The sequence below is a fragment of the Mustelus asterias genome, chromosome 7, assembly GCF_964213995.1.
Source record: "Mustelus asterias chromosome 7, sMusAst1.hap1.1, whole genome shotgun sequence".
NCBI lineage: Eukaryota > Metazoa > Chordata > Chondrichthyes > Carcharhiniformes > Triakidae > Mustelus > Mustelus asterias.
The window spans coordinates 127,671,688-127,685,967 of NC_135807.1; the positions used below are offsets into that span (position 1 = coordinate 127,671,688).

General features: G+C 44.3%; 1 protein-coding gene across 1 annotated transcript in view; it reads left to right on the forward strand.

The window, feature by feature from the left end:
* Positions 1 to 14,280, forward strand: part of LOC144495500 (uncharacterized) — a 97,077-nt gene that overhangs the window by 956 nt on the left and 81,841 nt on the right. The window contains exon 2 of the mRNA XM_078215515.1: positions 121 to 225. Within this exon, the coding sequence (XP_078071641.1) occupies positions 121 to 225 (105 nt within the window). The remainder of the gene's footprint in view (positions 1 to 120; positions 226 to 14,280) is intronic.

The following is a 14,280-nucleotide window of genomic DNA, read 5'->3' on the forward strand; positions in this document are numbered from 1 at the left end:
CAATTACTTTGAACATGTTTTCTCCCAAAATCTTTGCCAATATATTTTTAAAATTGGTAAGTAATGAACTATTTCTGTGCTTATACATGAACCTTTTTTTAATGGATATATGACCTTCAGCCATTTCGACCTGAAATCACTTCTCAAAAATCCTTTATTTCAGAACGAATCAGGGTTATGTGCAAGACGCTCAACAATTTTGGCGAAGTTCAGTTTTCAAAGCTGGTAACTTTGCAATAAACTACTGTGAATAAATGAAACGGTGGCACAGTGGTTAGCGCTGCTGCCTTACAGCGCCAGAGACCCGGGTTCGATTCCAGCCTCAGGTGACTGACTGTCTGTGTGGAGTTTACACGTTCTCCCCGTGCCTGCGTGGGTTCCTTCCGGGTGCTCAGGTTTCCTCCCACACTCCAAAGATTTTTTATTCATTTGTGGGACATCGGAGTTGCTGACTGGCCAGCGTTTATTGCCCAAACCTAGTTGCCCTTGGAGGGCAGTTGGGAGTCAACCACATTGCTGTGGCTCTGGAGCCACATGTAAGGCAGACCAGGTTAGGATGGCAGATTTCCTCCCCTAAAGGACATTAGTGAACCAGATGGGTTTTTCCAACAATCAACAACGGTTTCATGGTCATCAGTAGAATCTTAATTCCAAATTTTGTTTATTGAATTCAAATTCCACCAGCTGCTGTGGTGGGATTCGAACCCAGGTCCCCAGAACATTCATTGAGTTTCTGGATTAATAATAGAGCGATAACAGCACTAGGCCATCGCCTCCCCGATGTGCAGGTTTGGTGGATTGGCCATGCTAAGTTGCCCCTTAGTGTCCCAAAATGTGTAGGTCAAGGGGATTAATGGGTAAATGTATGGGGTTATGGTGATAGGATGAGGGATGGGCCTGTTAAGATGCTCTCTCGGAGACTCGATGGGCCGAAAGGCCACCTTCCGCACTGTAGGGAGTCTATTTTATCAGAAATGATTAGCCGTAGTTCCATTATCTACCTGACCTTGGAGCTAAACACAATGACTGAGCAATTCCTCCACCTGCCTAACTTTGGGGCTGAGGAGGAGATCAGATGTCTCACTGTTTCTATGGCGACAGATATTTTTTAAGTGATTGCATCCTGCCAGGGGCGGAGACAGAAGTGTGTCAAATAAGCTTGGCAACATCTGGAGGAGCAGCCAGTGCTCAGTTCACATCGAGCATCGCCAAAGCTGCAGGTGGGTGATCTTCCTTCAGACTTGTTAGGTATTCAGATAATGCTTCGGCTGTCAGAATATAGATAATTACTTCAGGTAATTTGTCACAGGTGCATGCTTGACTGCCGAAGTAACTGTAATAGATTTCTTTTGACAATATACATTCCTCAGATATAAGATTTTATTACTACTGGTCTGAATTCCTACATTCCCAAAGATTGAGGCAACTCTTTTTCTAACTTGGTGGTTTGTAATGAATATATTTCCCGTTCAGTTTGAATGAGATGCTTGGATAGTTAAGTGGCTGAAAGAAAGATTCCCCAGACTTTAGATGCCTGATGCACCTGTCTTGATCTGTCTTTGTGCTGTTTCCCTATTTCAGTGAGAAGTGTAATGTCACTGAAGAAATCAAATCAAATCCAGCCACTGACAATTGAGAATGTATCAGCGATTTCCAACACAACACAGGTAACTTTTTTAATGCTTTCCCTCAAACTCCTTCATCCCTCACTTCCCCCCGACCCCTCACCCTTCCCAAAGCCTGGTATATTCCTGAGTTTATTGTTAAGTGCCCTGACTGAGGTCTCCATCCTTTTCCTTAACTGAAATCAAGTGTGGGCAGCACAGTGGCACAATGGTTAGCACTACTGCCTCACAGCTCCAGGGATCCAGGTTCGATTCCGGCCTCAGGTGACTGTCTGTATGGTGTTTGCACGTACTCCCCGTGTCTGCGTGGGTTTCCTCCGGGTGCTCCGGTTTCCTCCCACAGTCCGAAAGACGTGCTGGTTAGGTTTATTGGCCGTGCTAAATTCTCCCTCAGTGTACCCGAGCAGGGCAGTGTGGCGACTAGGGGATTTTCACAGTAACTTCATTGCAATGTTAATGTAAGCCTACTTGTGATACTAATAAATATAAGGCATGTCTGACGCACAGCACAAGTACAGGTGGCGGCACAGTGGCACAGTGGTTAGCACTGCTGCCTCACAGCACCAGGGACCCGGGTTCAATTCCAGCCTCGGATCACTGTCTGTGTGAAGTTTGCACATTCTCCCTGTCTCTGCGTGGGTTTCCTCGGGATGCTCCGGTCTCCTCCCACACTCTAAAGATGTGCGGGTTAGGTTGATTGGCCATGGTAAATTGACCCTTAGTGTCAGGTGGATTAAGCAGGGTAAATATGTGGGGTTATGGGGTTAGGGCCTGGGTGTGATTGTTGTTAGTGCAGACTCGATGGGCTGAATGGCCTTCTTCTGTAATGTAGTATTCTATGATTCACATGTGTTTGGGATGCCTGTAGTGACAAACAGCTTCCTCAGCAGTTAACCAGCTGGGGAGATCATTTAAGGAAAAGGCATGCCGTTTGTCAGTCCCTTCTGCTTCATGGGGCCTGCTAATTGCAGATGGAGTCCTAATCTGGGCAAGTCTGATCACGAAGTATTGCTTCTGTTATTTACAAGTACTGTAGCAAAATATTATTGACGTACCAAAAATACATTATACAAATATACATAACAAACACCCACAGCCACGCATACATACACACAAACACCAGTGAGGTAGAATCATGCATTCTTACAGCATAAGAGGAGGGGCCATTCCACCCATCTTTGCCTGTGCCAGGACTTGGAACAAGAACTCTAATCAGCCCACGCTCCTGTTCATTCTCCATAACCCAGTTGTTAATCCTTTTCACTTTTAGAAGTTGCTACTCAATTTCTTCCCATCACTCTTTTGAGCAGCACTTTCCAGATCACAACACATCGCCGTGTCACAAAATCTCCTCTTCTCCCCTCTATTTACTTTTCCCAATTATTTTAAGTCTGGATCCTCTGGTTACCAACCCTCCTGTCAGTAGAAACTGATTCCCCAGTTCTTTCAATACCTTTCATAATTCTGAATGCTTCTATCAAATCTCCCCTTAATCTCCTTTGCTCGAAGGATCGCAATCCTCCTTACTCGAGTCTCTCCTCACAACTGAAGTAAACCGCTCCTGAAAAAATCCTGCCAATGGAAGATTTCCTCTGGTTTAAATCCACAGCACTCCAATCATACATGCTGTACAAAGGAGGCACGGCCAATGTTAACCTTTATACCCTCCACATTCTTCACTGTCACTCTTTAACGGTATTCTACATACCTAGATTTAGTGCTTGAGTGATTGTTCCCACCAGGTTGACAGGGTTCAAGTCAACTATTGCGAACCATGTTAGGCTGAAGACAGCATTGAGATCTACTCAATTGCAGAGAAAGGTGCATGTCTCCAGGGGGTAAAGCAAATGCCAGTTGTGAGATTCACCCAATTAAACCCAGAAACTGACTCGCCACTCAAACTGATGGATACTAGACTTGATGTTAGACAAAAGGCTGAGAAGTCATACGCCATGACAAGAGTGACGGAAGTGACAGCACAGTTGTTAATTCTTTGGTGCATGGACGACTGATTGATGTCTAGACGTAAGCACATATGCTTACCCCAGTCCAACGCCGGCATCTCCACACGATGTCTAGAGCCAGAGTAACCTTAATCCTTCATTCATTAACATTATTGTTACCCTATTTCTTCTGATCTCAAGTGAAACCCCCACAGCTACCTTAGTGGAAACTGCCTAGCTTTTATTGATACAGTACAAAAGGAGGCTATTTGGCCCAGTTTGCTTGTGCTGATTCTTTGTTAAAGCTATCCAATTCATCCCGGTCCCTCGCATTTTCCCCATAATCCTGAAATTTTGCTCCTTCAAGTGTTTATCCAAATCTTTTTTGAAAATTATTACTGAATCTACTTCCTTCACCATTCCTTGATTTGATTTATTATTGTCACTGTATTAGTATACAGTGAAAAGTATTGTTCCTTGCGCGCTATACAAAGCATACCATCCATAGAGAAAGAAGGAAAGGAGAGGGTGTGGAATGTAGTGTTACAGTCATAGCTAGGGTGTAGAGAAAGATCAACTTAATATAAGGTCGGTCCATTCAAAAGTCTGATGGCAGCAGGGAAGAAGCAGTTCTTGAGGCAGTTGGTACATGATCTCAGTCTTTTGTACCTTTTTCCCAACAGAAGAAGGTGGAAGAGAGAATGTCCGGGGTGCGTGGGGTCCTTAGTTATGCTGGCTGCTTTTCCGAGGCAGCGGGAAGTGTAGACAGAGTCAATGGGTGGGAGGCTGGTTTGTGTGATGGACATGGGCTTCGTTCATAACCTTTTGCAGTTTCTTGCTGTCTTGGAGCCAGACCAAGCTGTAATACAACCAGAAAGTATGCTTTATATGGTGCATCTGTAAAAGTTGGTGAGAGTCGTAGCGGACATGCCAAATTTCTATAGCCCCCTGAGAAAGTAGATTGATGGTGGACTTTCTTAACTATAGCATCAGCATGGAGGGACCAGGACAGGTTGTTGGTGATCTGGACACCTAGAAACTTGAAGATCTTGACCATTTCCACTTCTCCCCCGTTGATGTAGACAGGGGCATGTCCTCCACTCTGCTTCCTGAAGTTGATGACTATCTCCTTCATTTTACTGACACTGAGGGAGAGATTATTGTCATCGCACCAGTTCACCAGATCCTCTATTTCTTTCCTATCTTTTCTATTCTATCTCTGTCCGGGTAATCTATTCTGGATCAGAACAACTTGCTGCATTAAACAAATATCTCCTCCTCTCACTTCTTGTTCTTTTGTTAATTACCTTACTTGTGTGTTCCCTGGTTGCTGAACCATCTGCCAGTGGAAACAGTTTCTCCTTATTTACTCTATCAGAACCCTTCATTATTTTGAACACCTCCACTAAATATCCCCCTGAACCTTTTCTGCTCTAAGGAGAATAACCCAGGTTTCACCAGTCTCTCCATGTAACTGAGGTCTTTCCTCCGTGGTACTCACCTTGCAATTCTCCTCTGCACCCTCTTGAAGGTCCTGACATCCTTCCTTTAGTGCGATGCCTGGAATTGGACACAACACTCCAATGGCGACACACCAATGATTTATAAAAGTTTAACATATTGTTCTAGCTTTTTGTACACTATTTATAAAATTAAGGATCATGTTTGGTCTTGTAAAAGTCTTCTCCACTTTTCCTGCCACCTTCAAAAATCTGTATATGTATACCTTCCCAAACTCTCTCTCTTTCTGCACCCCCTTTAATATTTTACCATTTAGTTTATATTGCCCCTCCAATCCTTTCTTACTAAAATGCAGCACTTCACATTTCACATGGCAGATGGAATTTAATCCAGAGAAATGCGAGGTGATGCATTTTGGAAGGTCTAATGCAGGAGGGAAGTATACAGCAAATGGTATTAACATGGAGAGGATCTAGATGTACAGGTCCACAGTTCCCTGAAAGTGGAAACACAAGTGGCTAAGGTGGTCAAGAAGGCATATGACATGCTTACCTTCATTGGTCGGGGCATAGAGTATAAAAATTGGCAAGTCATGTTGCAATTATATAGAGCTTTAGTTAGGCCACACTTGGAATACTGCAAACAGTTCTGGTCACCACACTACCAGAAGGATGTGGAGGCTTTGGAAAGGGTACAGAAATGGTTTACCAGGATGTTGCCTGTATGGAGGGCATTAGCAATGAGGAGGGATCGGACAAACTTGGTTTGCTTAGACGTGAAGTCAGAGGCTGAGGAGCAACCTGATGGAAGTTTACAAAATTATGAGAGGCATGAATAGAATGGATAGCTGGAGGATGGGATTCTATGGCCTCACTCAAGCAAGACTGGAAATTCCCGCCCAAGGTCTTTTTCCCAGGGCAGAAATGTCAATTACTAGGGGACATTGGTTTAAGGTAAAAGGGGGAAAATTTAAAGGAGATCAGAGAGGCAAGTTTTGCTTTTACACAGAGGGTGGTAAATGCCTGGAATGTGCTGCCGGAGGAGGTGGTAGAAGCAGATACAATAGCAATGTCTAGGAGGCATCTTGACAGGTAAATAAATAGGCAGGGAATAGAGGGATATGGACCACATAGAGACAAAAGATCTTTAGTTTATAAAGGCATCATGTGTTGGCACAGGTTTGGTGGGCCAAAGGGCCTGTTCCTGTGCTGCACTGTTCTTTGTTCTCTTTGTCCTTCTCCGTGTTAAACTGCATTTGCCATATGTCTGCCCAATTCACCAGTCTATATCCTCCATCTAAAGTAAAGTAAAGTTTATTTATTAGTCACAAGTAGGCTTACATGAACACTGCAATGAAATTTACTGTGAAAATCCCCCAGTCGCCACATTCCGGCGCCTGTTCAGGTACACTGAGGGAGAATTTAGCATGGACAATGCACCTAACCAGCATGTGTTTTGGACTGTGGGAGGAAACCGGAGCACCCGGAGGAAACCCACACAGGCACGGGGAGAACGTGCAGACTCCGCACAGTGACACAAGCCGGGAATCGAACCCGAGTCCCTGGTGCTGTGAGGCAGCAGTGCAAACGACTGGGCCACCGTGCCGTCCCACTATTTTCCCACTATATGATGAGTTCTAATTTGCAAAATTATGCGTATACCCAATTCATTAATATAGATCTCAATAAAATCGGGCAATTTCTATAAGGGTTGGCTGATCAACGGTGCAAGACTCAGGACAGGGCAGCAAATCAAAATCTAGCCCTAGGTCAGTAAATTTTAACCCGGGTTCTTCCGTTCTGCGCTCATAGTTGAAGTAAAATAGCTTTCGTATAGCCACGTCATCTACTCATTTCAACATTCCAAGAACAGGAAGTATGGGGGAGGTCTCGCTTTCTGTGTGAAATTGAAGTTTACTAAACTGACATGGTAAATTCCTCCAGTTCAGGAAAACAATCCCTCCTTAATATTGCAAACAGCCAAATATGCTACAGGATTGAAAAAAAGAGACTGAATTCTTATCGTTAGGTGATGGTTAGAGAACCAAGAATTTTGCTATCCACCTCAAAATATGAAGAATCCTACAGTGCAATCTAAGTGTTTTAGCGAGTTAGCATAAGAGTACATTTCCCCTTCCACTATACCTTTTAAGTCACTGAGTGTGAAATCATTCCTGTATTACTTCACGTATTAAGCATGGTACAATGTCACATCATTACTGTGGTGATTCTCCCTTTAAGGGCAACACAGCAGAGTGTGATTTATATAAACGATCTGGAAGAAGGTGTAACTGGGGTGATCAGTAAGTTTGCGGACGACACGAAAATGGCTGGACTTGCAGATAGTGAGGAACATTGTCAGAGGCTACGGAAGGATATAGATAGGCTGGAAATTTGGGCAAAGAAATGGCAGATGGAGTTCAATCCAGATAAATGCGAAGTGATGTATTATGGTAGAACTAATGTAGGGGGGAGCTATACGATAAATGGCAGAGCCATAAAGGATGTAGATACGCAGAGGGACCTGGGTGTGCAAGTCCACAGATCCTTGAAGGTGACGTCACAGGTGGAGAAGGTAGTGAATAAGGCATAAGGCACGCTTGCCTTTATAGGACGGGGCATAGAGTATAAAAGTTGGGGTCTGATGTTGCAGTTGTATAGAACGTTGGTTCGGCCGCATTTGGAATACTGCGCCCAGTTCTGGTCGCCACACTACCGGGAGGACGTGGAGGCTTTGGAGAGAGTGCAGAGGAGGTTTACCAGGATGCTGCCTGGTATGGAAGGGCTTAGTTATGAGGAGAGATTGGGTAAACTGGGGTTGTTCTCACTAGAAAGACGGAGGATGAGGGGTGACCTAATAGAGGTGTATAAAATTATGAAAGACATAGATAGGGTGAACGGTGGGAAGCTTTTTCCCAGGTCGGTGGTGATGTTCACGAGGGATCATAGATTCAAGGTGAGGGGGGGGAGGTTTAACACGGATATCAGGAGGACGTATTTTACACAGAGGGTGGTGGGGGCCTGGAATGCGCTGCCGGGCAAGGTGGTGGAGGCGGACACACTGGGAACGTTTAAGACTTATCTAGATAGCCACATGAACGGAGTGGGAATGGAGAGATACAAAAGAATGGTCTAGTTTGGACCAGGGAGCGGCACGGGCTTGGAGGGCCGAAGGGCCTGTTCCTGTGCTGTATTGTTCTTTGTTCTTTGTTAAGGATCACCTGGTCTGGGTGACCAATGAGGACTCAGTTTGGGGCATCACCCCAGGGGAAGAATTCTCCTAGATGTTTTTGGATAAAGTGCAAACTTACCACTACTCTTGAAGATCGTTAAATACATCCCTTTTTTCACTGATGAAGTCTCTGAAAGTACAGCGTTACAATGACCTTTAATCTCATTAAGTCAATGTATCAACGTGCTGTCCAAGAGATGGAACATTCTGATTTCCCCATAGTTATCTTGAAATTGAATTTAAATTTGAAATGTCATTGATTAGATAAAGGGAACTTAAAGTTTGCACTTTATCCAAAAATACCCCCGCCTAGGAGAATTCTTCCCCTGGGGTGATTCCCCAAACTGAGTCCCGATTGGTCACCCGGGCCAGGTGACCCTTACTCTGCTGCGTTGCCCTTAAAGGGACAATCACCACAGTAATGACGTGACACTGTTCCATGCTTAATCATGAAGTAATACAGGAAAGATTTCAAACTCAGTGACTTAAAAGGTATAGGGAGGATTAATGGCATATGCTTGTCCCTTACTGGAGGCTTTGGTGCAGTGAGTTGTGTTTATGAAATGTCGGGACTGTGCAGAGCAAACAGCATGGCAAAACAATGATATAATTACTTATGAAGTTATTTATATAGAGTCACAAGTGAGCCTTACGCACCCCCCATGCCCCCAATATGAGTTGCACAAAGATGGTGTTAAAAAAAACCCTGCACAATATCCCATTTATGCAAGATAGGTGTTCCAAAATTATGCCATTCCATTAAGATTTCGAAACAAATTTATCTTTGTAAATTTGGCGAGGGAGTTCTGGTTCTGGATTTATGCTTTCATTTCTTGAGCTGCAAAGAGCAGAAATGCTAAAAGTTGAACTCACGAGAACAATTGTCACAAGTGTCTAAGGTTGCAAAAGATTAATTGCAGCTTTAGGTTCCTCGCTATTATCTGTTAAAGCTTGTCATGGGAGGACAGTTTGCATAAAAGTTTTTTTTAATTCTCACACTCCAGAGTGTGGACTACTGAGGATTTTATTTTAAATTGCAGAAATATGGGTTTAAAGGCTTAAGATCCTGAATGAAGACAATGTTAAGATTGTAATATTCAGTGGGAGAGTATTTTGCCCTTCACTGAACATGATAGACCTTCCCAGATTATTAAAAGCAATTTTTATTTTAAATTTGCACACAGATTGAAAGAGCTCTCTGTGAAGAATTCCTCTGTGCAATATATGTTACCAAATCATAAACCTGTTTATAAAGAGCTTGTTTATGTTTTTCTGCATATGGACGCAGAGGGATCAGCTTATAGGTCAGGAGACCGGATGAATCAGGAAACTGGTGAAGCAATGGAAATTTTGCATTTTGACAGCCAAGACCTCCGCTCACTGACATACATTGATTCTTAGCTGGTCCAACAACACCTCGATTTTAAAATTCTCACCCTCATTTTTAAATATATTTTATTTATTTTTATTTATTAGTCACAAATAGACTTACATCAACACTGCAATGAAGTTACTGTGAAAATCCCCTAGTCGCCACACTCTGCCATCTGTTCGGGTACACTGAGGGAAAATTTAGCACGGCCAATCCACCTAACCAGCATGTCTTTGGACTGTGGGAGGAAACCGGAGCACCCAGAGGAAACCCACGCTGACAGGGGGGAAGGTGCAAACTCCGCACAGATAGTGACCCAAGTTGGGAATTGAATCGGGTCCCTGGCGCTGTGAGGCAGCAGTGCTAACCACTGTGCCACCATGCTGCCCTATCACCCTCAGTCTTATGCTTTCCTTTCTCTGTAACCTCCTCCAGCCCTACAACTCTCCGAGATTTTCACACTGCTCCAAATCTGGCCTCTTCTGCATCCCTGATTTTAATCACTTCACCATTGCAACTGTGCGGCCCAAGCTCTGGAATTACCTCCCTAAATCTCTCTGCCCTTCTATCTCTTTCTCTTTCTTTAAGATGTTCCTTAAAACCTATACCTCTTCGGCTAACCTGTCCTAAAATCATCTCATTTGGCTTTGTGTCAAATGTTGTCTATAATGCTCCCATAAAGTGCCTTGGCAGTGACTAACTAATAGAACAGTAAGAAGTCTCACAACACCAGGTTAAAGTCCAACAGGTTTATTTGGTAGCACAAGCCACAAGCTTTCAGAGCGCTGCTCCTTCATCAGGTGAGTGGGAGTTGTGTTGACAAACAGGGCATATAAAGACACAAATTCAATTTACAAGATCTTGTAAATTGAGTTTGTGTTTTTATATGCTCTGTTTGTGAACACAACTCTCACCCATCTGATGAAGGAGCAGCGCTCCGAAAGCTTGTGGCTTGTGCTACCAAATAAACCTGTTGGACTTTAACCTGGTGTTGTGAGACTTCTTACTGTGCTTACCCCAGTCCAACGCTGACATCTCCACATCATAACTATTGGAAGACAGAGAGTTGGGTTAAGAGGAGCATTTTCAGATGGCAACCTTTGACCAGTGGAGTGCCACAGGAATCAGTGCTGGGGCCACAATTATTTACATTATATATTAATGACTTGGATGAAGGAAGTAAATATACTATTGCCATGCTTGCGGATGGCACAAAGATGGGTGGGGAGGCAGGTGGTGAGGATGACACAAAGGGTGGGATTTTCCGGCTGCGCTCGCCCCAAAACCAGAAAATCCTGTCCAAGGTCAACGGACCTTTGCATGATCCGCTCCCCACCCGCTACAATTCCTGTGTTGAGCGGGATAGAAAATTCCCTTCAAAGAATCTACAGAAGGAGATAGACACGTTAAGTGAGTGGGCAAAAAACTTGGCAGACGGAATATAATCTAGGAAAAAGTGAAGTTATGAATTCTGGTAGGAAGAATAAAGGAGCTGAATATTATTTAGATGGAGCAGGACTGCAGAAAACTGCAGCACAGAGGAATTTGGGGGTCCTCGTGCATAAATCACAAAAAGCTAGCGTGCAAGTTCAGCAGATAATAGGGAAGGCAAGTGGAATGTTGGTCTTTACTTCAAAGGGAATAGAGTATAAAAATAGGGAAGTCTTACTAAAACTATACAAGGCACCAGTTAGACCACACCTGGAATACTGTGAACAGTTTTAGAATCATAGAATCCTACAGTGCAGCAGGAGGCCATTCGGCCCATCGAGGCTGCACCAACCACAATCCCAACCAGACCCTATCCCCATAACCCCAGGCATTTACTCTAGCTAGTCTCCCTGACACTAATGGGCAATTTAGCATGGCCAATCCACTTAACCCACACATCTTTGGAGTGTGGGAGGAAACTGGAGCACCCGGAGGAAACCCACACAGATATGAGGGAATGTGCAAACTCCACAAAGACAGTGACCTGCGGCCAAGAATCAAACCTGGGTCCCTGACGCTGTGAGGCAGCAGTGCTAACCACTGTGCCACCATGCCACTCCAATCCCTTCAGTCCCTTTATCTAAGGAAAGATATACTGGCATTGGAGGCAGTCGAGAGAAGGTTCACTACGTTGATCCAGATTATGGAGGGAATGTAGTCATTGGAATTGAGAAGACTGAGAGGCAACCTTATTGAGACATATAGGCTTCCCAGGGGGCTTGACAGGGTAGATGCTGAGAATGTGTTTCCCCTTGTGCGAGAGTCTAAGACCAGAGGACATGATCTCGGAGTAAGGGGTCACCCATTTAAGACAGGGGTGAGGAAGAATTTCTTCTCCCAGAGGGTAATGAATCTGTGGAATTCTTTACTACAGAAGGCTGTAGAGGCTGGGCCATTAAATGTGTTCGAGGCTGAGATAGATTGATTTTTAATCTGTAAGAAAATCAAGGGTTATGGGGATAAGACAGGAAAATGGAGTTCAGGATTATCATTTCAGATTAGTCATGATCACATTGAATGGGGGAGCAGAGTTGATAGGCCGAATGGCCTACCTCTGTTCCTACATCTTATGGTCTAATGGCTTATTGTCTAAACTACTAGACATAGTTACATTCACTATAAAACTTGATGGTCACTCACCAGTCACCCAGCCAATGTTAGATATATGCTACCCAGTTATTGAACACCTTCAAGAACCATGTGGCAATTCTTCAGAGGTTGGAGACCTGAAACCTTCCTGAATGCAGCTTGAACTACCCTCTTATAGAGCTCCCTGCCTTCTGTCCCCAGTAGTTGCTGCCTTCTAGCTCTTCCAGAAAAACCATTGATGGGTCTTTGAATCCGGAAGTCCTTTTGGTAGTCAATCTCCACTGGAGGTCATGGTGACTTCAGTTGCCCAGATAGGTCAGATGCCCCTTTTGGTTAGCTGACGAGCTATGCAATGCTTCTTGGCAGCAGAACTAACCCAATGAGGTGCTCCCCTGAAAACCTAATCAAGGACCCTGATGGAAAAAGCAGCAACAGGGTCAAGTGGTCAGGCTGAACTCCCACCCCGGGGTTAGCACATCAATAAAAAGAGAATCCTTACTGTGTCCATCATTACATTATCACACTCAGAAGAAGCATGCAGTATACTCTTCAGACAACATGAACAGACAGCAATACTGCTCTATTTCTAAATGTCAGATACTCTAACTTCTAATCCTATTGGTCCTCCAAGACCCACCATCAGTGAGATATAATCAGCCAAGATTTAATAATGTGCACCATGTTTTAGACACAGTACGGTCAATTCTGACTTTTGGGTGAGCTGCTAATTCCAGTGGCCAAGAGGCCACTGTGAATTTGAGGCCCTAGAAGGACTCATTTAAACCTGGCAGTGGACCCTCTGGACATCAAACAGGCCTCCTGAGGATTTGGGACAGCGGCCAGTGAGGATGGGACAGTTGTTGGCGGATTTCTACTCTTTCTGAGCTGAGCTGCCAGAGAAAAGAGGCTAAACATGTCAATAAAGCAACTCGAGGAGCATTTCCAAACTTAACGATTGCTCCCAATTTACCACAGAGGATGGTACTTGAATGCGGCCTAGGAAAAATAAAGGCGACAGTGTAAAATGAAACAATATTTGGCATTTAGAAAAAACATCTTTTGATTTCCTGATTAAAGGAGGCAAACATGGGGAGAGAAGGTGGTGGGGGGGGGGGGGGGGGGGAGGTAACCAGACACCTGATCAAGTTTATATGGAATTACATAAAATTCAGAGTATAGAAACAAGCCACTCGATGCAAGGCCAGTACTATGGGGCCAGTACTATAGGGGCGGCACGGTAGCACAGTGGTTAGCACTGCTGCTTCACAGCTCCAGGGTCCTGGGTTCGATTCCCGGCTCGGGTCACTGTCTGTGTGGAGTTTGCACATTCTCCTCGTGTCAGCGTGGGTTTCCTCCGGGTGCTCCGGTTTCCTCCCACAGTCCAAAGATGTGCGGGTTAGGTTGATTGGCCAGGTTAAAAATTGCCCCTTAGAGTCCTGAGATGCGTAGGTTAGAGGGATTAGCAAGTAAATATGTGGGGGTAGGGCTTGGGTGGGATTGTGGTCGGTGCAGACTCGATGGGCCGAATGGCCTCCTTCCGCACTGTAGGGTTTCTATTCTATGCTCCACAAGAACCCTCTCCACGTTACTGCATCTAACCTTATCAACAAAACATTGTTTCCTCTCACCTTCATGTACTTTCACTCGATTCCCTTACATTTACCAATGCTATTTCACCTCAACTACTCAATGTAAAAGCGAGCTTCACATTCCCACACTCTCCGAGTAAAGACGGTTTTCCTGAATTCCTCATTGAATTTATTAGCGACTAATATTTCTAACCCTTCATTTTGGACTCACCTACAATTGGAAATACCGTCTCTCGCACAGAAAAGATAGACAGGAAGGATGCTATTAGGAAAATTTAGGATAATATCAGCAAGAGTTTACACAAAGAGATCAAGTTTGACATAGAGCCATTCAACTGGTGAACGCACTGATCGGCCACTTATTCCGGTGGCAATTTTGAGGCCATGTCTCATTTAAATTTGACAGCCAACCAAGAGACACCAAACAATTTGCCAGATTGAGCTCTCAAGGTCGATTTGGAATCACCTACAGTCAAGTA